This window comes from Sciurus vulgaris (assembly GCF_902686455.1).
Source record: "Sciurus vulgaris genome assembly, chromosome: 4".
NCBI lineage: Eukaryota > Metazoa > Chordata > Mammalia > Rodentia > Sciuridae > Sciurus > Sciurus vulgaris.
This window is the reverse complement of record NC_136464.1, coordinates 11,337,920-11,363,460: the sequence shown is the minus strand read 5'-3', so window position 1 is coordinate 11,363,460 and position 25,541 is coordinate 11,337,920. Positions and strand designations below refer to the sequence as shown.

The following is a 25,541-nucleotide window of genomic DNA, read 5'->3' as shown; positions in this document are numbered from 1 at the left end:
TGATGGTAGACGTTTTCATTATAGAGTAAATGCATCTGTCTTTAAAATTCTTGTTCCCTGAAGACAGACTGTCTTTCATATTTGTTTTTGCTGTAATGGGGTCCAAACCCAGGGCTTCCAGCATGCTAGGTAAGTGTTCTCCCATGGAGCTACTTAGTCCCTTTTATTTATTTTACTTTGAAACAGTGTCTCATTTAAGTTGCCCACTCTGGCCTCAAACTTGTTATCCTCCTGCATCAGCTTCCCATGTAGTGGAATTATAGGTGTGTGCCACTGTGTTTGGCTGAACTTTTTTATGTGTGTGTGAGAACATGAATAGATTTTAGAACTAAAATTTCATAACAAGTATTTTTCCACCTCCAAAAAACATTTCATAGTTAGAGATTCTTTTAGAGCCTATCTGTACGTAAACAAGAACCTGTTTCCTTGGAAGCAACAGTTAATCAAATCAGTAAAAAAGACACATAGGAATAATTTCATGCATTCACCAAACATAGATTGAGCAACTTCTATTTGCCAGGCTCTGTGCCAGACGTCGGGGAGATGCAGAAATGCAGATAGCTCTTCCCTCAATTACTGCACAGTACATATGTATACACAGATACCCACCTGGGTAAGTAGTTGTAACACAGGCTTAGAAAAGCTAGAAAGAGGGATCCATAGGCCGCTGTGAACACAGTGGGTCTCAGCTGGTGGAGTGGGGAGAGGATGTCCCTTAGGCCTCAGGGCTTCACAGGAGGTGATAGTTGAGCTGAGTGTTGAAGGGTACATAGAAATGAGGGCATCTGGAGAGTGAGAAAGCCTGGAGGCTTGGCAGGGGTGGTGGTGGGTCAGACAGGACAAGGATGGACCTCTCCCCTCTGCCATCTCCTGTTGTCCTCTGGCTCCCTGTTGCAAGTAGGTCACCAGGACTAGAGTGTTTATAGGGGAGTGGCTCTAGTGGTCTGTGGGCTGTCAGCACTGTATTAAGGAGTTTGTAGTTCTTACCATTGGATGTGGGAAGCCTTTGAAGGATGTTAACAAGGCGGTAAAATGAGACGTGTGTTTCAGGAAGACAAAGTTTTCTTAGATTCTTTTGGAATAAGGCTGACTGTAATAAGAGTGGTCATTTGGGTGGCCAAGCTCTGTACCTCGCACATATGGGGTGCTGTATAAATATTTCTTGAATGAACATCTGATTGAATGTAGGGTATTAGAGGAAGGGCGTGACAGACTCAAGGATTTTGCTGAAATCTGGATGTTGTTGGTGAACTTCTCTTGAGGTTGTGAGAACTGGTAAAAGGACATGGAGTTGTCAAGATAAATTCGGTTTTAAACCTAATAAATCTGAAGCATATGTGACTGGGTCTGTCAAATATTGAGGGAGTGACTGGAAAATAGCTTCTGGAACACAGCGGTCTCGGTTAGAGACCGTCGAGAGAGTCCTAGTAGAGCCTGCTCATGAACGTTGTGTCCTGAGGCCTGGGGCATGGCTCAGCGGCCCTGGGTTTAGTCCCCAGTGCTGCAGAAAAAATAAACAAAACCTCAGGTGAGGCTAGCAGTATGTTGTCATTTCATTTTTGATTGATACTAATTAGAAAAATGTTTCTTGGACCAGGTTAATCTCAAATTTTCTTAAAGGGTGAGATTCCACAGAGGGCCCTCCCACCCCCACCCCCACTCCCACCCCCGCCTCCGACTTTTCGTTGTTGGGAAATGAACTAAGAAATACAGAGAAATCCAAGTAAGGTTCACAGGAAGATGAAGGGGAGGTGGTGGGAACAGGAAACACATCAGAAAAGTAGAAAGATAAGGGTCTTGAACAGGAGGGAATTTTTTTTTTTTTTATACAAAGAAACAAATTTTAGGAATCTTTTAAATAGTACCATGCTGACCATAACCCAAAAGATTCAATCCCTAATGCCATAATCTTGAGTCTTTTGGGATGATGATCCAAACCTGAATATTGGAGTGTCTTGTTAGGTTGGCGTGTGTGAAATATAAGGGGAGCAACCTGGGTGCTCAGGGCAGAATCTCCTGTGAGCCCATTGGTCCTCTCAGCAGAGGTCAAGGAGGAGCGCAAAGCTTGACAGGTCTCTAAGGGCAGGGACCACAGTGTACTTGTGTGCAGGGAAAGTCCACCCTCCGAGGACTCTCCAGCAGTAGGAGATAAGGGGGAATGAGATAGGAGAGATGAGGAGGTGGGGGAAAACTGTAAGCTCAGGGCTCCGGGAAGTTTAGTAAGGAAGAGCAGGGTGGGCTTTTTAAGTCATGTGGAGGGAAAATGCTTTTATTTACGACTTGGTACCAGAACAGAAGAAAAGCATTTGAGTTAATACCCACGATGAAGAGCAAGCTGGGCAAAAGGAGTTGAGGAGAACTTCCTTAGTTAGAAAAATGTCTTTTGTAGTGATCTGGTGTTCTGTAATGACTAATTATCTGGTTGTGACACTGTATGATGTTAGGGATGGAAATTAATGTTGACCTATTTTTCTTTGGGAATGCACATACCATATATTCATTTGTATAATAATTGCTTTGTATCTAAGAACCCTGACACACCTCTTCTTGTTAACAGAGTTAATATCTGTACTTCAGTTTCTTCTCGTGACTGTAGAATTAAAATTATGTGCATTTGGGTGATGGAATAACATTTGAGTCATATTTTGCCAGGGAGAGAAAAGATTTAAAATAATATGTAACTATACCCAAAGAACTTAAAATCAGCATACTACAGGGATACAGCCACATCAATGTTCATAGCTGCTCAATTCACAATAGCCAGATTGTGGAACCAACCTAGATGTCCTTCAATTGATGAATGGATAAAGAAACTGTGGTATATATATACAATGAATATTACTCAGCCATAAAGAATGATAAAATTATGGCATTTGCAGGCAAATGGATGAAATTGGAGAATATCATGCTAAGTGAGATAAGCCAATCTCAAAAAACCAAAGGTCGAATGATATCGCAAATAAGTGGATGAGGACACATAAAGGGGGGAGGGAAGGGTTAGTGTTAGGGTTAGAGTTAGGGTTAGGGAGGGGGGCAGGAATGGAGGAAGGAAGGACTGTATAGAGGGAAAAGGGGTGGGAGGAGTGGGGGGAAGGGAAAAAATAACAGAATGAATCAAACAACATTACTGTATGTAAATTTATGATTACACAAATGGTGTGCCTTTACGCCATGTGCAACATGTATCCCATTTGTTTACAATAAAAAAAAAATGTAAATGGAGAAACCTGCAGGTTCACTAGGAGACCACTTGGATCCAAAGAAAAATAAAAATTAAAAAGGGAAGGAAAAAAAATAATATGTAAAAGTTGTAGGTATAGATTTTGTTTCTGTTTTTAAAAGCACCTATATGTACACCTTTATATATTTATGAAATATTAACTATTTACATTTATTTTAAAAGTATGAAAGGGTATAGACCAAAATGTTAACAGTGTTAGCAGTGATTGCCTCTGGGAGGTGGGCTTATAAATTAATTTTATATTTTTCCTTCCTTTGATTTTCTTATATTTTCATTTCATAGAGAAAAATTTTCAAAGAAAAAAAGTTTTTTCCCTGTAAAGCAGAAATATGAGTCAGATTAACAACAAAAGAGGTAGAATTGCTGATTTTTCCTTACAGAACCATCGCTACAGAATGTTAGAAAATCCTTTAAACCTTTTGCTCTCCTTTTCTGTTTCAGAGGATTCCACAGATGTGGGTGAGGAGGACAGCTTTCTGGGTCAGACTTCTGTTCACACATCCACCCCACAGACATTTAGTTACTTCTCTCAGGTATCAAGCAGTAGTGATCCTTTTGGGAATATTGGACAGTCACCCTTAACAACTGCAGCAACATCTGTTGGACAGTCCGCATTCTCCAAACCCCCAGCTGCTCTCCCTTTTACAACTGGATCCCAAGATGTGTTGAATGCATTTCCACCATCTGTTGCGAAGCCTCAATATGGTGCTCCACCTTCCTCACAGATGGGAATGAATACTTACCTGCCTTCTCAGCCAAGTAGTCTCCCTCCTTCAAGTTTTGGGAGCCCACCCCAAGGAACCCCCCAACAAGGATACAATCCATATCGCCACACCCCTGTCAGCAGCAGGGCTAATCCATACATTGCACCCCCACAGCTGCAACAGTGCCAAACACCAGGCCATCCCACTCACCCTCCACCCTCTGGACCCCCTGTGCAGATGTACCAGATGCCTCCAGGATCTTTGCCACCGGTATGTAGTCTGGTTTTATGTCCTAATTATTCACTCTAATTTTTTTTTTTTTTCTTTCTTACCTTGGCCAGTGTTTTAAAGAACTTTGTGTATTTTACAATTTATATGAGGACAAGTTATTTTCAGAGGGTACACTTTGTTGTTTTTAAAAGTAAATGGAGTAGGATTTATTTAATTGTGAATAGATAGAACTCCCACAAGACAAGAGGGGAACTCATAGCAAATTTTTCTTAAAAAAGAAAAATCCTTTAAAGCAATGGACATTCCACTTCAAACATCTTATAGAAGTTAGTGCTTTGATTCACTGGCCACCTAGAAAAATGTGAATTAGTAATTTCAGAGATATCATTACTCTTACCAATTTACATTGACCTTTTTTGCTGAAGTTAAAAGTCACATGAACTGAAAGGCATTTGGATCCATGTATGAAATTTATGAGTACTTATTTATCCATAAACCAACTTTGATACCATGCCCATGCAATATAGACACAAGCACATATGTAGAAATAGGAGATAATCAAGCATATATGTAGAAACAGGAGGTAATACACAGGGGTGCACAAATATACATCAAACAGGAAACAAAGATCTCGTAGTTTTTTTTTTTTTTTTTGCAAGCATATTAAGCAGGTTTTATTTAAAAGTAGTAATAATACAGACTTCTCCCGGAAGGGAGAAGGGGTCATAGTTGTTTAGCAGGTATTAGAGTGCCCCAGGTAGGAGATAAAACTACAACTGTTCATTAGACTCTCTAGATTTAACCCTTTAGAAATTAAAATAGAGCTGTCACAGATTTTTACTTTTATGGTTTAGACATAGGACAGGCCTGTACAGTTGGAAATATTAGGTGTATAGTCTGTCAGCCATGGAGGATGCTGAAATCAAAGTTTCATGTGGCCATTTGTCCTCCATGGGGGTCAGATTCATACCACTGTTTATTTCAAAGGGTACTCTTTGTAAGTTACATGCTTTGAAGTTTATATTACCTGTTTATTGAGGTAATAATTGATTTCAATGAGTTAGTTCAGGCCAATATTCACAGATTTTAGTGTAAGATACTCCTAATAAATGTCACCTAGGAACACATGAGAGTGGAGGCAATTATTGTCTTAACAGAGTGCTGGTTTCTCATCTCTTAATTGTACTATTCAATCAGAATACTTAATTATAGGGACTAAAATTGATTTTTCTCTAGTAATTGATATTTATGGAGTTTGGATCCAGTTAGTTAAATTCTGTCTGAAGGAGGGTAGTGGAATAACATTTGCCTTGGGTAAATTTTTTGAATATCCTTTATACTTTTTTCCCAACTAATTGTTCATCTGACTTCTAGAGGAGGCTATATAAAATAAAAAGGGAAACAAAAAGGATTAAGAACCCAACCCAGTGTGGGAGAGAATGACAGTATCTCTACTGGATATCTGTTTTCTTAGGGATTGAACTCAGGACCTTATGCATGCTAAGTAAATACTTTACCACTAAGCTACTTCTATGTCCTGGAGATCCACTTTATTATTTAAACCCTAACAATTCACAAATTCTTGATAATGTTGGGTTTCATCATACATTGGAAAGTAACCAGATTTATGTTTTATTTAAAAAATTTTTTTGGACCTGGGAATTGTACCCAGTGGCACTTAACCATTAAGCCACATCACCAGCCTCCCCCAACCCCATTTTTTTCTTGGTGCATTATAGTTTCATATTGATGGAATTTATTATTACCTAATTTATACATGCACACAATATAACAATATAATTTGACTAATATTACTCCCCAGCACTTCCCTCCTCCCTCCCTGCCCCTCATCCTTTCCTCTACTGATCTCCCTTTGATTTTAAGGAGAGCCACCCCCATTTTGTTTTCCTTTTTCCTCGCTAGTTTTCACATATGAGAGAAAACACATGATCCTTAACCTGAGTTTGACTTACTTTGTTCAAAAATGGTTAAAAATTTTGGTTGAAAATGGTTTCCAGTTCCAACCATTTTCCTGCAAATGCCATAATTTCATTCCTCTTCATGTCTGGATAAAACTCCATTGTGTATCTGTATCTCATTTTCTTTATCCATTCTTCTGTTGATGATCAACTAGGCTGGTTCCTTAGTTTGGCTGTTGTGAATTGTGCTGCTATAAACATGGATATGTGTATATCACTGTAATATGATGACTTTAGGGTAAATACCGAGAAGTGGTGAAGCTGGGTCAGCTAGGAACTCTTCTAACTGTTGGTGAGACTATAAATAGTACAGCCACCATGGAAATCAGTATGGAGGCTCCTCAAAAGATTAGATGCTATACTGATTTCCATAATAGTTTACTAATTTACAGTCTCACCAACAGTGTAAAAGTATTCCTTTATTTCCACATCTCTCTAGCATTTATTATCCTATATGGATACTGTATCCTTTAAAAAAATAGTTTTTGTTTTTGTGAACATGTGTTACTAAATTTTTTTCTAAAACATTTTTAATGACCTTAAAGAATGCCAACATTTGAATGAAATATAATATTACAACAAACACTTGGTATACATCCTTGGTAAATTTTTGTAATTGTTGTTACACCAAATAGTTGTGTAGTCAGTTTGAGTCTGAAGCGTATTCAAAGTAATTCTTTTGGATCAACAAGACATTCTTTATGGTCCCCTTTAGATTCCTCCTTCAGTGCAGTCACCAACACAGCAGCAGGTACTTGCTAGGCCTGCAGTTCCCTCTGTGCCGGGGCCACCTCCTTTTGTACTTCAAAATCAATATGAACCTGTTCAACCCCACTGGTTTTACTGCAAGGAGGTAGAATACAAGCAACTATGGATGCCTTTCAGTGTGTTTGACTCTTCAAATCTTGAAGAAATCTACAATTCAGGTATGCACCTGTTATGGAGCATGTGTTTGAAGGAAGAGAAGGAATGAGGATGGTGTACTGATGAGATCGTGGGTGAGCCGAGCGAGGCATCTGAAGGCCTGTCCAGTGAGTTCTTTGTTTAAAGGTGTTTTAGACCTGAGAAGTAGAGTAGTTCTTATGATCCAAGTTTCAGTTTTCCTATTTTTCTTATTCATTTGTAGTTTTGAGGGGCATGTAAAAGCATTTTCTGTGGGATTCTGGAAGATGACTCTGTGAAAAAAGTGTTGCCTGGTCAGGTGGGTTTTGGAGTTCTGCGTGCTATAGCCGTCTAGAGAGGTGGTGCGCAGGAGTGCCTGAAGGCTCTGGGAAGTACGTAGAAATATGCTTCTTTGCTCATCCTGATGTGATTTGATCATGGGACTTGAAAGCACGAACTAACTCTGGCAACACCCTCCCTGGAGCATTGCTGTTTATAAATATTTACTGCTTTGATTTAAAAAGAAAATCTACCAGTTATTTGTTTTGTGATCACATTTTTTAAAGTTTTCCCTGGCTATTTCTTTTCTACTTAAAAAGAGTCATAATTTTAAGCAGTACAAATTAGTCTTAAACTTCTGTTTTTAAATAAAAATGAGCTCAGTTGTTAGTCTTTAAGTTTTGATTAGTCACTGTATTCTCTTTTATCACTTTTAAATATGCCTCATAACAGTTGGGGAAAATGTGGTCTTTGTTCTTTAGTCCAGCCAGATCCTGAGAGTGTGATCCTAGGCACAGATGGAGGGCGCTATGACGTCTACCTCTATGACCGAATGAGAAAAGCCGTGTACTGGGAGGAGGAGCCTGCTGAAGTGAGACGCTGTACTTGGTTTTACAAGGGGGACACAGACAGCAGATTTATTCCCTATACAGAGGAGTTCAGTGAAAAACTAGAGGTATGAGCACTTTATTCATACAACGCTTTTCTTTAAAACATGCAAACCCTGCAAGCATCGGAGCCTGTGTGACATCACTCACACTGGAGCTCTCTCGATGCTCGTTACAAAGACGGCTGTTGAGTGGTGCCAGCATTCGCAGAGTGCTTATCGTAGTCTCTACGTCTAAGGACAGATTATGCTTTTCAGGGGCACGTCACAGATCTAATAAGGCATTTCTATCAAAACTTCAAAAGAACTTAGGCTGCTGGATTTGATGTTAACAATAGATGGCAGGCATATAGACATTTTTATACTAATATTTAGTAAAAGCTTGAAATTAAATTCATTTGTGAAGATAAAAATGAAACAGAATAGTAAGAGATATCACTAGACAACCATCTTAAAACTGGTGGTTATAGCTGGGCATATATGCATACACCAATAGTCTCAGAGACTTGGAAGGCTGAGGCAGGAAATTGCAAGTTTAAGGCCAGTCTGGGCAACTTAGTAAGACTCTGTCTTATAGTAAAAAGAACTGGAAATGTATAACATTCCTGGGTTCAGTCCAGGAATTTTAGTGAATTTATTGTATTTTCGTGAAATACAATAAAACCCAAAAAACTTGTGGTTAAAACTCATTGTATATAGTTGTGTCAGTTTATTATGATAATTCTACTTCATTAAGTAGAATTGTTGAGTGTTAAATATTTGAAAAGTTAAATGAAGTTGCACACTTGGGAAGTGAGAGAACATTTTAGTTTTAGTTGGTATATATATTTTTTTAATTTAGTAATTCTTAAAACTTGTAAAAAACACTTAGACCTCTAAAGTGTTATTGTGTTTTGAATGACTTTAAGCAAGGACTAAGGCATGTATTTTGTTTAGATGCTGACTGTTTAAATCTCATTATTAATTAATAATTTTTTTCCCTTGAGGAACATATAATAAAAAATTTAACCACAGTCTTATCACCCTTTCAAATCACATTCTACCTTTTAAAAATGTTTTCTAGATCATTCTTTTTTTTTTTTTGCCCCCTTTCAGTTTTTCAAAAATTTTAAACCCAGAGACACTTAACCACTGAGCCACATTCCCAACCAACCCTTTTTATTTTATTTTAAAAAAATTTTTAGACAGGGTCTTGCTAAGTTACCTTGGGCCTTGCTAAGTTGCTGAGGCTGGCTTTGAACTTGGAATCCTCAGCCTCCCAATTTGCTGGGATTATAGGAGTGCACCACTGGACCCAACCTTGCCCCTAAATTTTAGATGAAAGAGCAAACTTGTAAAGATTATTAAGATCAATTGAAAGTATCACATGTGTGATCTTATTCTCTAGGCAAGACATATTATAAAGCTATGTATTAAAAGGGAATGTGAAGTGAAGATAATTCTTTTTGTTTTTAATGCGGTGCTGGGGATCAAACCCAGGGCCTTGTGCTTGTAAGGCAAGCACTCTACCAACTGAGCTATATCCCCAGCCCCAAGATAATTCTTAAGATGGTGAAGCTTTTCCTTCTTCCATTTTTGTTTGTGGTCTTTCAAAAATTATAGTTTTAAAAATTAAAAATAAAAAGGTCAAAAAGCACAGGATCCTGATGAAGAGGAATTGTTACTGAATGATTGCCCAGGATACAAAAAGATGTATTTTGACATGATTCTTGAATAAGTTACTAATTTTTTAATTTTATTTTATTTTTGCTGTACAGGTGATTGAACCGAGGGCCTCATGCATATTAGGAAAGTGCTCTCTGACTGAGCTGTGTCCTCAGCCCATTACTAATTTTTTGAAAATACTATAGCAATTTATACTTATGACTAACAGAATTAACCATACATTATAGACTAAGTATGTGAGGATTCCTTCTCTCTTGCCTCCTGTTAGAGCTCTAAGAAGCCTTCAGACCTCTGCAGAAAGCAGAGAAGTGTATCTGAAGGAGGAGAAAGAGTAAGAAGATGGTTGCACAGTCTAGTTGTGGATGGAGTGAACCACAGTTCTACCATTTGCTGCTCACTGGTTGTACAGCCTTTTTTTTTTTGGTGGTAATGGGAATTGAACCCAGGGTTACTTTACCACTGAGCTATTTCCCTAGCCCTTTATTTTTTAAATTTTTTATATTTTTTAGTTGTAGATGCACACAGTACTTTATTTTTATTTGGTACTGAGGATAGAACCCAGTGCCTCACATGTATTAGGCAAGTGCTGTGACCCTGAGCTACAGCCCCAACCCCCTAACCCTTTATTTATGTATTTATTTATTATTTTGAGGCTGTCTCACTAAGTTGCTTAGGATCTCACAAAGTTGCTGAGGCTGGCCTTGAACTTGGATACTTCTGCCTCAGTGCCCCGGAGTTGCTGAGATTATAGGTGTGCACTACCACACTGGCTTGGTTATATGATCTTAAAAGTAACTGTGTACAATACTTAAAATGCCTGGTATTGTGTTCCCTTCCACCTCCATCCCAAACTCATATGTTGAAGTTCTAACCTCCAGTACCTCAGAATATTACCTTATCTTGAATAGTGTCACTGCAAATGTGATTAGTTAAGATGAGATCATACCTGAGTATGGCAGACCTCTGATCAATATGGTGTCCTCATAAAAAGACAGCCACGTTAAGACAGAGGGGGAATGCCTCTTTGGAGGCAGAGAGTGGAGATTGTTGCAAGCCAGGAATGCCAAAGGTTATAGGTAACCACCAGAAGCTGGGAAGAGGCAAGGAGGATTTCCTTCCTGGTTTCAGAGGGACCAAAGCCCTCCTGACACCTTGATTTTGAATTTCTAGTCTCCAGAAATTTTGTTTTAAGCTACCCAGTTTATGGTACTTTGTGATGGCAGCCCTAGGAAACTAATTCACTGTCCAAAACCTTGGTTTTCCTCTCTATACAATGGGGACAATAATATTTAGGAGTGATTGAGAGTAATTACTTAAATGAGGTAATTATATATAAAGTAATTAAAAAGTAGAGTTACAGTTAATCAGAGCCTGCTGTTGCTGTTATTTTTGTCACCATCCTAGTTTTCATTTTGCCACACTTTATTGGTGTGATACAGATTTGTCATGCTGGATTATATGTTTTTTCCATTATTATAGGCAGAATATAAAAAAGCTGTAACCACAAATCAGTGGCACCGCAGATTAGAGTTTCCAAGTGGAGAGACCATTGTTATGCACAATCCAAAGGTAATGTGCTTTTGAAGATATTAAATTGTTAGGTTCATTTTAATAATACTTGGCTATATATGTGGGTGTAATATTTTCAGTGAAACTTTTTTTATCCCTGGGGTCCATAATTTGCTTATCTGCCATTGATGATGGTTTAACTTTTCAAGTAAAAGTGTATGCTAGCTTTTTAAAAATATTGTCTTCATAAACTTTTCTTGTTTTAAAAACTAATTGATTAGTAGTGTTTTAATTCTTTGATTGACCACACTTAATTTCTCTGATCTCTAGGTCCTTGGCTGCAGTACTGTTACTTCCATATGAAATTTTAGATGAAATAATTTACACAAAAGTATCTAGAACAGGACTTGGCACATGGTAGCTTCTGAGAACATAGACTTTTTATTCATTTATTTAAAAAATATATTAAAGAAACAAAAGTAACTCAACCTATCCACTTCTCTAGTCCTTATTGATACCAATATGAATACAAATAAAAACACATTCATATGTTCTCAAAATGTAAACAGTATAAAATAATATCAAGTGAAAAATAAGAACCTCCTACTCTGTACTCCCCATTGATGGTCATACTCCTAACGTTTTGTTTTTTACACAAACACAAATAAATATAATTATGTGTATGTTCATTTTTTTCAAAAGAGGAATTTCTGAATGGCATAGGGTTGAATTTAATCAGTTGAATTAACAATAGATTTCTTCCTGAAAAGTGGTGGTTTTTGACTTTTAAGTTTTTATAGTTGAGACTGAATTCATAAGTTAATTTGAAATTTTGCCATTTAAATACTGCAACTTGATTATAAGATGTCTGTACCGTAGAGCATAATTTTTATGTATTAAAATACATTGCTTAACCCGCTGTGGAAAAGAACGTGTCATTGAGCTCTGTGATGATCCTGTTGTATCTTGAAGGTCATTGTTCAGTTCCAGCCTTCTTCAGTGCCTGATGAGTGGGGGACCACGCAGGATGGACAGACCAGGCCCAGGGTTGTAAAGCGTGGGATTGACGACAACCTTGATGAAATTCCTGATGGTGCGTGCAGTTTGTTTAGGAGTGGAGTCTTTTTAGTCATCTCTATTGGAACATCGTTCTTTAGAAAGATAAAAAATATTTATTATCTGCTGTAGCATGCAGAATCAGTCAGTTTCACACATATCTTTTTATTAAATACTTCAATATCTGTATTTTTAAATTTGTAATTCTGACCAGGCACAGTGGTGTACATCTGTAATCTCAGTGACTTAGGAGAACTGAGGCAGGAAGATTGTAAATTTGAAGACAACCTCAGCAATTTAGCAAGACCCTCAGCAATTTAGTGAGACCCTTTCTCAAAAAAAAAAAAAAAAAAAAAAAAAATTAAAAGGACTCAGGATGTAACTCAGTAGTAAAGTACCCCAATTTCAATCCCAAGTACCAGAAAAAGTTTTAGAAATAAGAATATATAACTAGTTGGGCATGGTGACTTACATCTGTAATCCCAGTGATATAGGAGGTCAAGGAAGGAAGTTCACAAATTCAAGACCAACCTCAGCAACTTAGTGAGACACTGTCTCAAAACGAAAAGGGCTGGGGATATAACTGAGTGCTAAAGCACTATTGGGTTCAATCCCCCGTACGAAGATTAATAAGCAAATAAATAAATTTGGAATTCTGTTGAAGATATGTACACCACATAATGTAGATTCTAAAATATGTATTGTTAAGAATCAACTGAGCTTTGGGGTTGTGCTTTCATGCATCACTGGTTTATATTACTCTAGTGTGGGGGTTGGCAAACTTTTAGGCTTTGCAGGCCATGTGGACTCTTGCCACCACTCAGCCTTGCCATCGTAGTGTGAGAGCATTTCTAGGATATATGTAGACAAATGGACATAGCTATGTTCCAATAAAACTTTATAAAAATAGGTAGTGGGCAGGATTTGCCTGAAGGCTATAGTTTGCCAACCCCTGTTCTATTTTTATGCTTTGGTTTTGAAAGGAGAGTGGGTTTTATCTTGATAATTACATATTTCATTTTTGTCTACTAAAAATTTAAATGGGTGTTATTAAATCTGAATGAAGTAGTATAGAAAAAAGATAAATTTAATTTGGAAATATTCCTATAGTATTTGTGAATCAAAGTATAGGGTTCTGGGGAAAGTTTTAATACTGTTTTTATGTAGTGGGATCAAAACCAGGGACTTGTGAATGCTAGGTAAGTGCTGTACTGCTAAGCTATGTTGCCAGCCTCTTAAAGTTTTATATTGAGAGTTTGCTTCTCCAAGTGGGGCCTGGTGTTCTGGGGAGGTGTATTTTATTTTTATTTTCTTTGCTTGTGCTGGAATTGAACTTGGGACCTCATACATGCCAACCATGTACTTTACCACTGTATACCCTGCCTTGAGGAATTCTGAAATGATCACAGCATTATGGAGCCTCCGTGGATACAAAACTGCTGGTTACCATGTACTAATAGTCTTTGGGAACAGGTAGAGCCTGCTTCCTCCCCCTCTCACTCTAGTGCACTGTTAGCTTGCAAGATGGAAAAATTGCTCTGATTTGGTAGAGGGTAAAAAAAAGCTTATTGACTTGGAAGAGTCATGAATTTCTTTGGCTAGTTTATGATGACAAAAGGAATATCAAGAATTTTTCTATTAAGAAAACCCAAACAATTCCCAGTTTTTATGTATGTATATATTTTTATTTTTAAATAGGGGAAATGCCTCAGGTTGACCATTTGGTATTCATGGTGCATGGTATTGGACCTGTGTGTGACTTACGCTTTAGAAGCATTGTTGAATGTGGTAAGTGTTAGTTGTAGTTTATTTCATACAATGATCTGAGAACTAACAGAGAGCTGTTAAGTTTCATTTTTAGTTCCTGTTGCCGAAGAGTGGTAAGAGATTTATATCAGTGGGAAATACTAATTTATACTTGATTTGCTCTTATGATATAAACAACTCAAAGTCCTGAGTTGTGAAGAATTAGAAGGGATCTTAGAAGTAATTTAGTCTTTCTGACAGACACCTTCTGTCTGGGTACTTCTAGCAACTTGGAGCACCTGTGCACTGAACTGATTTATAGGAGAAATTGCTTAATGAACACATAAATCTTAAGTTTTTTTAAGGTTTATTTTTACATCTGTGTAATAATAGTTCATATTTATGACTACCTGGTATGTGACAAGTACCTTGTATGTAGTTTATCATTTGACACTCACAGATACACCTGTGGGGTATAGGTTCTGTCATTGTTAATCCCCACCGTTGGGTGAAGAACTTAAGGGTAGGTTCAGTTCCTTGTGTCATGGTCAGTAATAGGTGCTGGCTTCAGGATCCTACAGCAGGTAGTTTTGATTCTAGTCTTTTGGTCTTAACTCATTGTGCCATGCTGCCCCCTAGTAGTGGCATTTAAACTAATTTTTTGGGCATTTATACATTCCTCTAAAAACAATTAAAAGTTAAAAGAGCTTCCTAAAGGTTTGTTATTTTTTCCTAATTGTGTCATCATTTAAAAAAAAATGTATATGTTTGAAAATGCTGACATTTGATATAATTGCTAACTAGCTACAAAAGTAGGACAGTTTAATCAATTTAATTTTGTTTGATTTTTTTTGTTTTAAGTGGATGATTTTAGGGTGGTTTCTCTCAAATTGCTGCAGACACATTTCAAGAAGTCTTTAGATGATGGGAAAGTCAGCCGAGTGGAGTTCCTTCCAGTTCACTGGCATAGTGCCTTGGGTGGGGATGCAACAGGCGTTGACAGGTTTGTAGATTTTGATAACGTATTTTTCAGAATAGTCAAACCTAGATTCAGAATTTAAAGAATAATATGAAGTGGTTTATTATGACTTCAAATGTTTTTATTTTTTAAAAAATTACATACTTACTCTGACATATGATTACTGGCTGTACCATTTATATACCATTTTTCTGTGTGTGTGTGTGTGTGTGTGTGTGTGTGTTTAAGAGAATCTCAGAAATTTAGCTGGTTTTGATATTAAATTTTGGAGCTGGGGACTGAACCCATTCCTCAGCAGGTTAAGCACATGCTCTATCACTGAGCTATCCCACTGGCCCCTAAGCTGATTTTATAAAATACAAGTGTATGGTGTAGACCGGGTGCTGTCCTGTACATTTTAGGATGCTTAGCAGCATCCTTAGCTAAATAATAGTAGTGTCCTTCCTCACCATGTGACAACCAAAAATATCTTCAGAAATTGCAAATGTCCCTAGGGGGTAAAGTCACCCTGGTTGAGAACCACTGATGTAGATTTATTGTTTCTCAATGGAGGATGCTCATGATAGTATGGTTCTTTGTTGCACAACACTGTTACATTGTAGACCATTTAGCATCTCTAGTCTGAATGATACTAAATGGTAGCAGTGCTAACCAGGGACTGTGATAAATAAAACACCCCACTCAATTTTGAATATGCCCATTTGAGAACCACAAGTGTAGGTTATATTAATGCTGGCACAGAGGATAATAACATCTGAATTTTAGTGAACATCATAATGTTTCAGGGCACATGGTTTAATAAAACCAGTCCTATAAACGGCATTCTTTCAATGATAGGTTTTATGATGGCATTTTCTTTCTCAGTGGATGTTTATGAACTATAGTTTGGTCATTCTCAAATCAGGAAAGATTTTAATTCCATGTAATTCCTTTCTTACTCCATGTGACATTCTCTTCCCATAATTTTTGTCGGATGTCTAGAGTTTCATTTTTTGGAAATAAAAATGAAATAAAAATCTTTTCATATAACGTATTTTGTGTAGCATCTCTTCAGAGAATCCCAAATTTCATAATATAGACATGAACAACTTTTTTGCTTTATCTTAGTTTATGTATAATAACTCTACCTGCAGAATCAACTCATAATTTGTGATATTTATGAACTGATAAATTAATAATGTACTAATTAGTTATACATATTTACTCTGTTTTCAGAAATAAGAATTTAAACTTTTAAAAATCCTTAGATTGAAGGTACTGACAATATACTTTTTTTCCTTTTTAAACAGGAATATCAAGAAAATCACTTTGCCAAGTATTGGTCGTTTTCGTCACTTTACCAATGAGACCTTGCTAGATATTTTATTTTATAATAGCCCCACCTACTGTCAGACAATTGTGGAGAAAGTAAGTGTGGAAATAAACCGCCTCCATGCACTCTTTATGAGTCGGAATCCAGACTTTAAAGGAAGAGTCTCTGTTGCTGGTCACAGTTTAGGTAAGGCTGTTAAATATACACACTGTAAATGTAATCTTTAAGTTGTTACTGCTTTTATTGTGGATAACATCCTTAGTACAGAACTGAATTACATCTAAACCTCTATAAAGGGCAGAAATGAATGCTTTCGAATTTAGATTCTGCCTTTTTTCCTCACATTTAATACATAGGAATGCCGTATATTTTAACTTATTCTGCTGTTTGATAAAACAAGAATAATGATTATCAGATCTTGATTAATGTAATTTTTGGATAACTTCTGACTAGGGACTTCGATAAAAAAGATTTTGTTTAGTATTATAAAAGCACATATCAAGTACATTATAAAGCAAAATACTTCTTTTTCTTAGGTTCTTTAATATTGTTTGATATCCTATCTAATCAAAAAGATTTGAATTTCTCAAAGTCTCCGGGACCTCTTGCTGTTGCTAATGGAGTTGTGAAGCAGCCCCACTTTCAGGACAAGCAGGTATGTCTGCACACGACCCTGTTAGCATTGAGATTTAGAGCTGAAGCTGGACTGTTTTCTTTTTTTTAAATTTTTTTTTTTTTAAATTATTATTGTTGTTTGCAGTCCTGGGGATTGAACTCAGGAGTATAATACCACTGAGTCACACCCCAGTCCTTTCTTTTTTTTTTTGTGGTGCTGGGGATCAAACCCAGGGCCTTGTGCCTGCGAGACAAGCACTGTACCAACAGAGCTATGTCCCCAGCCCTGGACTGTTTTCTGAAACTGTTTATTTATCAAAAGGTTCAGAAGTGTAAAGGAGTCATATGACTCATTTTAAAAATTTCTCTTTCCCTTATGGATTATAAATGTATAAGTTTATGATTTTTAAGAATATAAAGAAAATTATAGAAAGTAGGAACACAAGCGATTTATTGAGTTTATGTGTTTTGAAACATTCAAGCACTGGGTGGCACACTACCTAAACTTAGGATTTGCTGATAGGGCAAAATCGTTTAAGATTTTCTGTAATCAGGAGACATTTTATGGGAGTTTTTCTAAGCTTTGTAATGTTGCCCCCCACTTTTTTTTATGAAGGTGCATGAGGAATCAAAACTGACTTTGGATGAGTCGTGTGACCTCCATGTTGAGGATGAAGAAGTCCTAACTTTGCAAGAAACTCTGGAAGTGCTTAGTCTCTCTGAATATGTTAATACTTTTGAGAAGGAAAAGATCGATATGGAATCTCTGGTACTGATGTTAATTAGATTCATTTGTTAAAAATTATTTTTCCTGTGTGTAAGATTGAAAACTAAGAATGATTTAAAATTTTGCTTATGTCAAAATTTATTCCTGATAGGTAGACCTAAATGTTTAAAAAATGAAAAAGAGCCGGGCACAGTGGTGCAGGCCTGTAATTGCAACCGTGAGGCACCAAGCAATTCTGTGAGACCCTGACTCTAAATAAATGACAAAATAGGGCTGGGGTGTGGCTCAGTGGTTGAGTGCCCTGAGTTCAATTCCTCGTACCCACCCCCGCCAAAAAAATCAAAAGAACAGGAGAATTATTAACAAACAGTAATGCATGAAGGCTTTTCTAAGTATGACGCAAAATCCTGAAGCCATAAAAGAAAACAGTGCAGAGCAGCAGGTGCCAACAGCTGCACTGCAGGCCAATGGTGGACGAGGAAAGCTATTTGAAGCACATGTTCCAAATAGAGGGCTTCTTTTCCTTAGTATTCACAGCTTCTGCAAAGTTATTGGTAAGAAAGTAATAGGTAAACAGGCAAAGGATATAAGAAGATGATTTGTAGAAAAGGAAATAACCGATGGCTTCTTACCGTATAAATACTCAGTAGAGAAATGCAAATTAAAAGTGCAGTGCCTTTTTTTTTTAAAAAGCCTCTTAGTTTGACAAAAATAGATTTGATAATAGACTGTATGGCCAGGATAAGGAGGGATAGGTTCTGTTATGTATTATCGGTGAGCATGTACAACTTCTGTGGAGGTCAGTTTTGCAACATCTTTTTAAAAATTTTTTATTATTTTTTTTGGTACTGGGGGTTGAACTTGGGCACACAACCACTAAGCTACATCCCCAACCCTATTTTGTATTTTATTTAGAGACAGGGTCTCATTGAGTTGCTTAACACTTTGCTTTTGCTCAGGCTAGCTTTGAACATGCAATCTTCCTGCCTCAGCCTCCGGAGCTGCTGGGATTACAGGCATGTGGCACTGCATCCAGCTCATCTTTTTTTTTTTTTAATAACTATTTTTTTCTGTGGTGCTAAGGATTGAACCCAGTGCCTCATACATGCTAGGCAAGCCCTCTGCTATTGAGTCACAACCCCAGCCCTGCAACATCTTTTAATTAATTAATTGTTTTTTGACATGGTCTCACTGCGTTGCTCAGGCTGATCTTCAGCTCTTGGGTTCAAATGATCCTCCCACCTCAGCCTCCCAAGTATTTGGGGTTATAGCCAGCATGTGCCAGTGCGCCCAACTCTGAAATAAACAGCTTTTAAAATACCCTTTGCTCTACCAATTTTACTGCCAGAAATATTTTCTATAGCAAAATATTCACACAAGAATATCTATGAGGACACATAATGCAGAGCTATTGGTAACATAGTGAAAACTTAGAAACACCTTCTGTGCTCGCTAGTAGGAGCCAAGGGGGCATCGACCCAGTGGAGTGACACACCTGGCAGCAGGTGCATTAATGAGGTGGTCACAGGGATGCTGATCTCTTGGATATGTGTGGTGAAAAGAATAAAGTTCAGTGCTGTGTGTATGTAAGCTCCATATACAAGCACAAAAATATACATGTGGATGCTGTGTGCACATAAAATATTTCTTCAGGAGAGCAAATTTTGAGCAGTTGTTGCGGAGAGGGGAGCTGGGTGGTTGAGACAGGAATGGAGGGAAATGACTTTATTATATGTTTGACTGTAGCTTTGGAATTTTCTACAACATGTATGTATTTTCTATTAAAAATAATAGTGGGCTGGAATTGTAGCTCAGTGGTAGAGCACTTGCCTGGCATGTGTGAGGCACTGGGTTTGATTCTCAACGCCACATATAAATAAATAAATAAAGGTCCATTGACAACTAAAAAAAAAAATAATAATAATAGAATGTTTTAGGTAGATGGGTAAGGTTTTATAGCTTGAACTAATCTATTATTTAAAAACAAAGATATTAACTTTTAAAAGTTGACTGGCAGCCAGGTGTGGTGGCATATGCCTGTAATCTCAGATGCTCAGGAGGCTGAGGCAGGAGGATTGCATGTTCAAAGCCAGCCTCAGCAAAAGCAAGGCGCTAAGCAACTCAGTGAGACTTATCTCTAAATAAAATACAAAATAGGGCTGGGGATGTGCTCAGTGGTTGAGTGGCCCTGAGTTCAATCCCTGGTAAACCCCTGACCAAAAAAAAAAAAAGTTGGCTGTCTCTCAGGTTGCTTTAGATGATGTCTTTTATAATTTTCACATTCTCATTTCAGTTTGCCTATCTCTAGAATGATTAATAATGTGCTTGTTTCTTTTAAAGCTTATGTGTACAGTTGATGACCTGAAGGAGATGGGAATACCCCTTGGACCGAGAAAGAAGATAGCTAACTTTGTAAAACTTAAAGCAGCCAAACTGGTAAGGTTCGTTTCCACTTTCATTGTGTGAGCAGCACATTTTTATTTTAGAAATGTTTAATACTTCTGTGACTAGGCAAGCTAGTTTGCTAGCATCTACAGCATGGTCATGGAACTGATGGAAACCCAGACTTGAGTTGGTCAGAACTGGGTTTAAATCCAAATCAGGCCAACTGGCCATCCTGGTTTTCCTGGGACTGAGGCTTCCCAGGCCACAGGGCTTTCTGTTTTAAAACTGGTGTTCAATATTTCCCAGTACAAAACTGGTGACATTCTGGTCAAATAGATGAGTCGGTTGCCCCGACTCCCAGTTCAGCCGCTTGTTAACTGCACACTCATAGGAAATTGGTTTAGTTTCTCTGGCCTCTGATCCCTTTGTTTCTGAAGTGGGGGAGAGAGGTTGGTTGGAGTGAGCAAGAATTGGTGCATGTGGAGCTCTCCCTGCGGCAGCTACTTGCTTCCTGTTCTATCTCCCCATCTAGAGAGGTGAGGAAGCACGTGCTGAAATCTCACCAAGTAGCAAACAACAAATTTTACTGCACAACAAAGCAACAACTAAAGAGCGTTTTGAAAAAAACAGCTGGATGTGGTGGTGCATGCTTGTAATCCCAGCAACTCGCGAGACTGAGGCAGGAGGATCAGAAGTTTGAGGCCAGCCTCTGCCACTTAGTGAGGTCCTAAGCAAATTAGTGAGACCCTGTCTCAAAAAGTAATAAGGATGGGGATGTGGCTCAGTGGTTACACTCCCCCCCCAACCAGTACCAAAAACAAAAAACAAACCTTAGAAAAACTTGTTTTTATTTGATTTTCATTTATTGATCAAATTAATTTTGTGGAGATTTTTCTAATTAGTTAGAAAAATTATACAATAGGTGGCCATTTTATGTTTATTGTTAGCAGGATGGTCTCTGATGGTCCTAATCCCTTTGTTTTTGTTATCACAGTGCTGGGGCTTGAACCTTGGGCTAGGCAAGTGCTCTCCCACTGAGCACACTCCCAGCCCTGATCCTTTCCTCTTTTGGTCATCTCAGGTGCTGCTATTTTTGGTACTTATTTGGAACTTAACATATACCACTTCTTTATTGAAATTTGATTAGAAATGGATTTTTGATGATTAGCTTAGGGAATCGAGTCAGCATTTTACTAAACATCTTTTAGATCAGACACGATGCTCGAATCTTAGGATTCGAAGATGAACCACAAGTGTGCCATCCAGTTAGTGGGAGAGAGTTGACCACAAGTGCAACATATGAGGGTACTCTCTGCACTGTCCAGAACCAGACCAGGGGTGGCAATCCTGGTTGTTGAGAGGGGACTGTGGTTGGTGCTGACGCTGGAGCTTGAGGACGGGGAAGATCTGGGAAAGGCCTTCCAAGAGCAGGCAGGGTTTCCCTACAGATGAAAAGGAGAGGGAAGGAAGGTTCCAAAGGCCCAACTCCCAGGTGTGAAGTTGGATTCTCTCTTAGACAGGGGTGGTTACCAGACAGCAGTGCAGCTGTGAAAGGCAAAGCAGTTAGCACTGACTCGCTGATCAGTTCTCCCCAGGTCAGGATTTGAAACCAGAGGAACTGTATCTTCAGACCCTCCATCGTACCCTTAATTTTATTTTGTAAAAAAGGATGAGTGGAAAAGTGTTCTGTAGTTCTTGAATAATTTCTAAGAGCCTGTTTTAGAAACTACAGTTGCTTGGATGTATAAATTATGACATTATAAAAATGTTTTGAAATGAATGAAAATCTATAATGTGATCTTATTTTTTAAATTCAGAAGTAATTCCTTTGGATAAACCATGGTGTGTTCTTGGCTGAGCTGCTGTTTGTGCTGTGTTGGCTAGATCAAGATAAGATATGGGGTGTCCTGTTGACTTACTGTCACTGAAACAGTGGGACCAAAATCAGCCAATTATTTTATAGTAAAGAGATCAAAATATATGTGGCCCATGTGCTGTTTTTCCTTTGTAAATAGTTTTAGTGATTTTCTTGTGAAAAGTAATAGTTTTTAGGGTTGACAGTGTTTTTAGTTAAGTATTTGTATGGTGATTCACTTAGTTTTAAACATTGCATATAATTTTAGGGGAGCAAAATAGCTCTGGCAGTAGGTCAGTTTATGATCTAAATGGTTCCCTTTAGCCATTTAGAATGTTAAGTTCTATGAGTATAATTTGTAGTAAGTCTGAGTGAGAAGCATATTTAAGCTGAAGAACCCTGAAAATGCTCTTTTTAGATTTCAGCTTTAAACTTATGCTGCCTCAAAGACAGGGGTCTTATCTCTTAATCAAACCTTCCAAAACACTGATGATGGAATCAGTTAAAAGCTGGCTGAGTTTTCATTTTTCTATGTTGTCTCTTGTATTAACCAGTTGGATTTATGATTCCTTAGTATTTAGAATTAATTAGCAGATCGACTAGTTGGACCAACTATTTGTTCAGTCAGTCTGTTCAGAATCTAGTCAACAGAGTTGCTTGGCACATGCGTTTAATCCCAGTGACTCAGGAAGCTGCGGTGGCAAGTTTGAGGCCAGCCTCAGCAATTTAGTGAGGTCCTGAGCAACTCAGCAAGTCTCTGTCTCAAAATAAAGAGGAATGTAGCTCAGGGCTAAGGACTTCTGGGTTCGTCCCCAGCACCACTCATAGACATACACACACACAAAAAAAACAAAACCCAAAGACCTAGAGACCTAGAGACCTTTCTCCTCAGCCTGGGGAGAAAGGGCTTCTGAAACCTACAGAATAGATGACTCTGCCCATGACAAGTGTTTCTGTTCCCCCAGCATTGCCGAATTGAGGAGCTAGTTACCACCAGGAATGGCTTTTGTTGATGGAAATGCATAGACCTTGAAAGTTTTGTGCAGTAAGTGTTGATGGTGGTATTCACCTGTGTAATCATCACCTGAAACAGAACACGCCTGTCTCTTAGGTAGCTCCTTCATGCTTCTTACTAGCTAACTCCTCCCTCTGTAAACCACCATCCTGATTTCTAGAAATTCATTTAAGTAGAATCAACGATTTTGGTTATAGTATGTGTTCTGTATCTGCCCTGTTATACTTAAAATAATGTTTTTGAGGGGCTGGAGGATGTAGATCTGTGGTAGAGCACTTGGCTAGCATGCACAAGGCACTGAGTTTGAGTTTCAGCACTACAAATACATAAAATTGCAAATCTTTAAAAGAGTATTTTAGGAATTCCTCAAGATAGACAGTATTTACCTGGACATGGTGGAGCATACCTGTGATCCCAACTACTTGGGAGGCCGAGGTAGGAAGATCACAAGTTCCTGGCTGGTTTGGGCAACTTACCAAAAAAGGGCTGGAGGGTAGTTCAGTAGTGCTCTGGGTTCCATCCCCAGTACTAGTGGGGGAGCCAATACTTCCATTTAATTTTAACTCTTTAGCTGTAAACTATTTTTTTCTTTTGTAATCTTTTTTTCTTAAGAATTTTAAAGTGAATTATAGATGTCATGGCATTTTTTCCCTGAATGGTTAGTATGTGTCTGAGAAGGACATTTTTATCATGACCTCAGTGCCGTATCACGCCTGTGTTACTGTCCATTCCTTAATATTGAGGTAGCATGGTTTCCAGTGATAACTGAGAACTGAACTTTTCCTCAGTATTATGTTGTGACATTTCTGTATTTCACAGGAACAGAAAAAAGCAGCGTCAGAAAAGAAGGCAATGATGGCTGCGTCAACAAAAGGACAAGACGAAAGTGCTCAGAAGACTAAAGAAATGGCATCTGTCCCTTCAGAATCTAGTGAATCGAAGAGGAGACTTCCAGTTGGTGCTTACGTTTCTTCTGTGCACATTGATTATGAGTCTTTTGAAGTTGGCACTGGACAGGTGAGTTTACATTTTTTATGTTGGAATGAGAACGTCTCTATCATTTGGGTTGGCTGTACATTCCTTAACTATTTATATAACATTTATTTGGGACTGTATGGAGAAAACTGATTTTCTTTTACTATTTTATGCTTTTTATAATGTTCATAGTAAGAGATTGAACCTCTGCAGAACCTATCATCTACCTTTTGAAATTAACTTTGTTTTTCCAACACTCATAATTTTTCTATTTTTTTGTACCAGAAATTGAACCAAGGGCCACTTTGCCACTGAGTTATATTCTCATTCCTTTTCATTTATTTTTTTTTTAATTTTAAGACAGGCTCTTGCTAGATTGCTGAGGCTGTCTTCAAACTTGTGATCCTCCTGCCTTGGCCTCCTGAATCATTGGGATTACAGATGTGTGTCCCTGTGCTTGGCCCCACACTCACCGTTTTATCCCATTAGTCTCATTACCACTAATCAGAAGTGACTATGTTAGAAAATTATGTTCAGATTATACCTAAATTTCTATGTGAGAAATATGCTGTATTCACTCAATTTATGTTTTCTAGTATTCACAATTCTTGCCTTGGGGCAAAATTCTTATAAAAATTGATCAAGTAGTTGATAATGCTGCATTTAATATTATGCTTTCATATACTTGTATCTCACTGGCTTAGAAAGTCCTTTTAGACAGTGTTGCTTTTAGTGTATTTATAGTTGTAGATCACAAGTGAGTTCATGAAGACATAAGATGGAACTTGGTGTTTACCCTTTTAAAATTTTAAGCCCATTTCATTCTTACTGGTTGCATTTTAAAAAATAGCTCTTTTTCAAACATAAGCAAACTTATCAGACATTAGCAAATAAAGGGCAAATGTTTTCTCACCTCTCTTTGAAAGCCGAGATTATAGAGGTCTGTGAGCTACTAGGATTCTCAGTACACACCTCTCTGGGAGGGGACCTTGTTCATGAAACTGGAGTCATCTCCTTATAGTGTTAGGACAGTAAAAGAAAGGGAATCTACCCGGCTTGGAAATCTACCCAGTTAGGAAAATTCCAAGGAGTGATTTTGACTGAGCTGGTTTGAGTCCATTCTGGACCAACTGGTAGCCTGGGACATGGCTGTAAATTGACACAGCCCAGGTCACATGCCACCTCTATGGTTGGTGCACTGAGGCAGGAAGGCAAGATCTATAACCAAAGAGTTGTTGGGCAATACAAATAATAGCCACAAGTGTACATCATGCATGGCCAGAAAGCACAGAAACCAGCTAAATACCATCAATTATTTGAGCAAGGCCTTCAGACTTTCGTTTGGACATTTATCTACATACATATTTTAACCAAAGTGAGAAAATACTACATATAGTATTTTATTAAAAAATCCTGTTGTTTTCAAACAGTGTATAAGTATATTCCCATATAAGTAAATATGCCTCCAGAACTTCATTTTAAATGACTACTGGGATTTTTAATCACTGGAAGGATAATTATGTATTCTGTCATTTCCTTATTACTGGATATGTTAGTTTCCAAGGCTGCCAAAAAAATAAAAATCCTGGGTGGCTTTGTTTTTTTTTTCTTTATGCAGTACTGGAGATCGAACCAGGGACTTGTGCTTGTGAGGCAAGCGCTCTACCAACTGAGCTAGATCCCCAGCCCCTGGGTGGCTTTGAATGTGGACATTTATCTCACAGTCTGAGGCCGAGTCTAGTTGTTCGCAGTGCCATGCTTCCTCTGAAACCTGTGTAG

The 25,541-nt window shown here is 37.9% G+C and overlaps 1 protein-coding gene across 4 annotated transcripts in view; it reads left to right on the top strand.

Moving 5' to 3' along the window:
* SEC23IP (SEC23 interacting protein) overlaps positions 1-25,541 on the top strand; it is a 42,300-nt gene that overhangs the window by 1,690 nt on the left and 15,069 nt on the right. For all 4 annotated transcript variants that reach the window (XM_079135841.1, XM_079135839.1, XM_079135840.1 and 1 more), the window contains exons 2-13: positions 3,683-4,215; positions 6,871-7,081; positions 7,799-7,992; positions 11,068-11,157; positions 12,070-12,190; positions 13,852-13,941; positions 14,761-14,902; positions 16,168-16,376; positions 16,727-16,845; positions 17,422-17,574; positions 19,873-19,968; positions 23,607-23,804. In XM_079135841.1, coding sequence (XP_078991967.1) covers positions 3,683-4,215; positions 6,871-7,081; positions 7,799-7,992; positions 11,068-11,157; positions 12,070-12,190; positions 13,852-13,941; positions 14,761-14,902; positions 16,168-16,376; positions 16,727-16,845; positions 17,422-17,574; positions 19,873-19,968; positions 23,607-23,804 — 2,156 coding nt within the window. The remainder of the gene's footprint in view (positions 1-3,682; positions 4,216-6,870; positions 7,082-7,798; positions 7,993-11,067; positions 11,158-12,069; positions 12,191-13,851; positions 13,942-14,760; positions 14,903-16,167; positions 16,377-16,726; positions 16,846-17,421; positions 17,575-19,872; positions 19,969-23,606; positions 23,805-25,541) is intronic.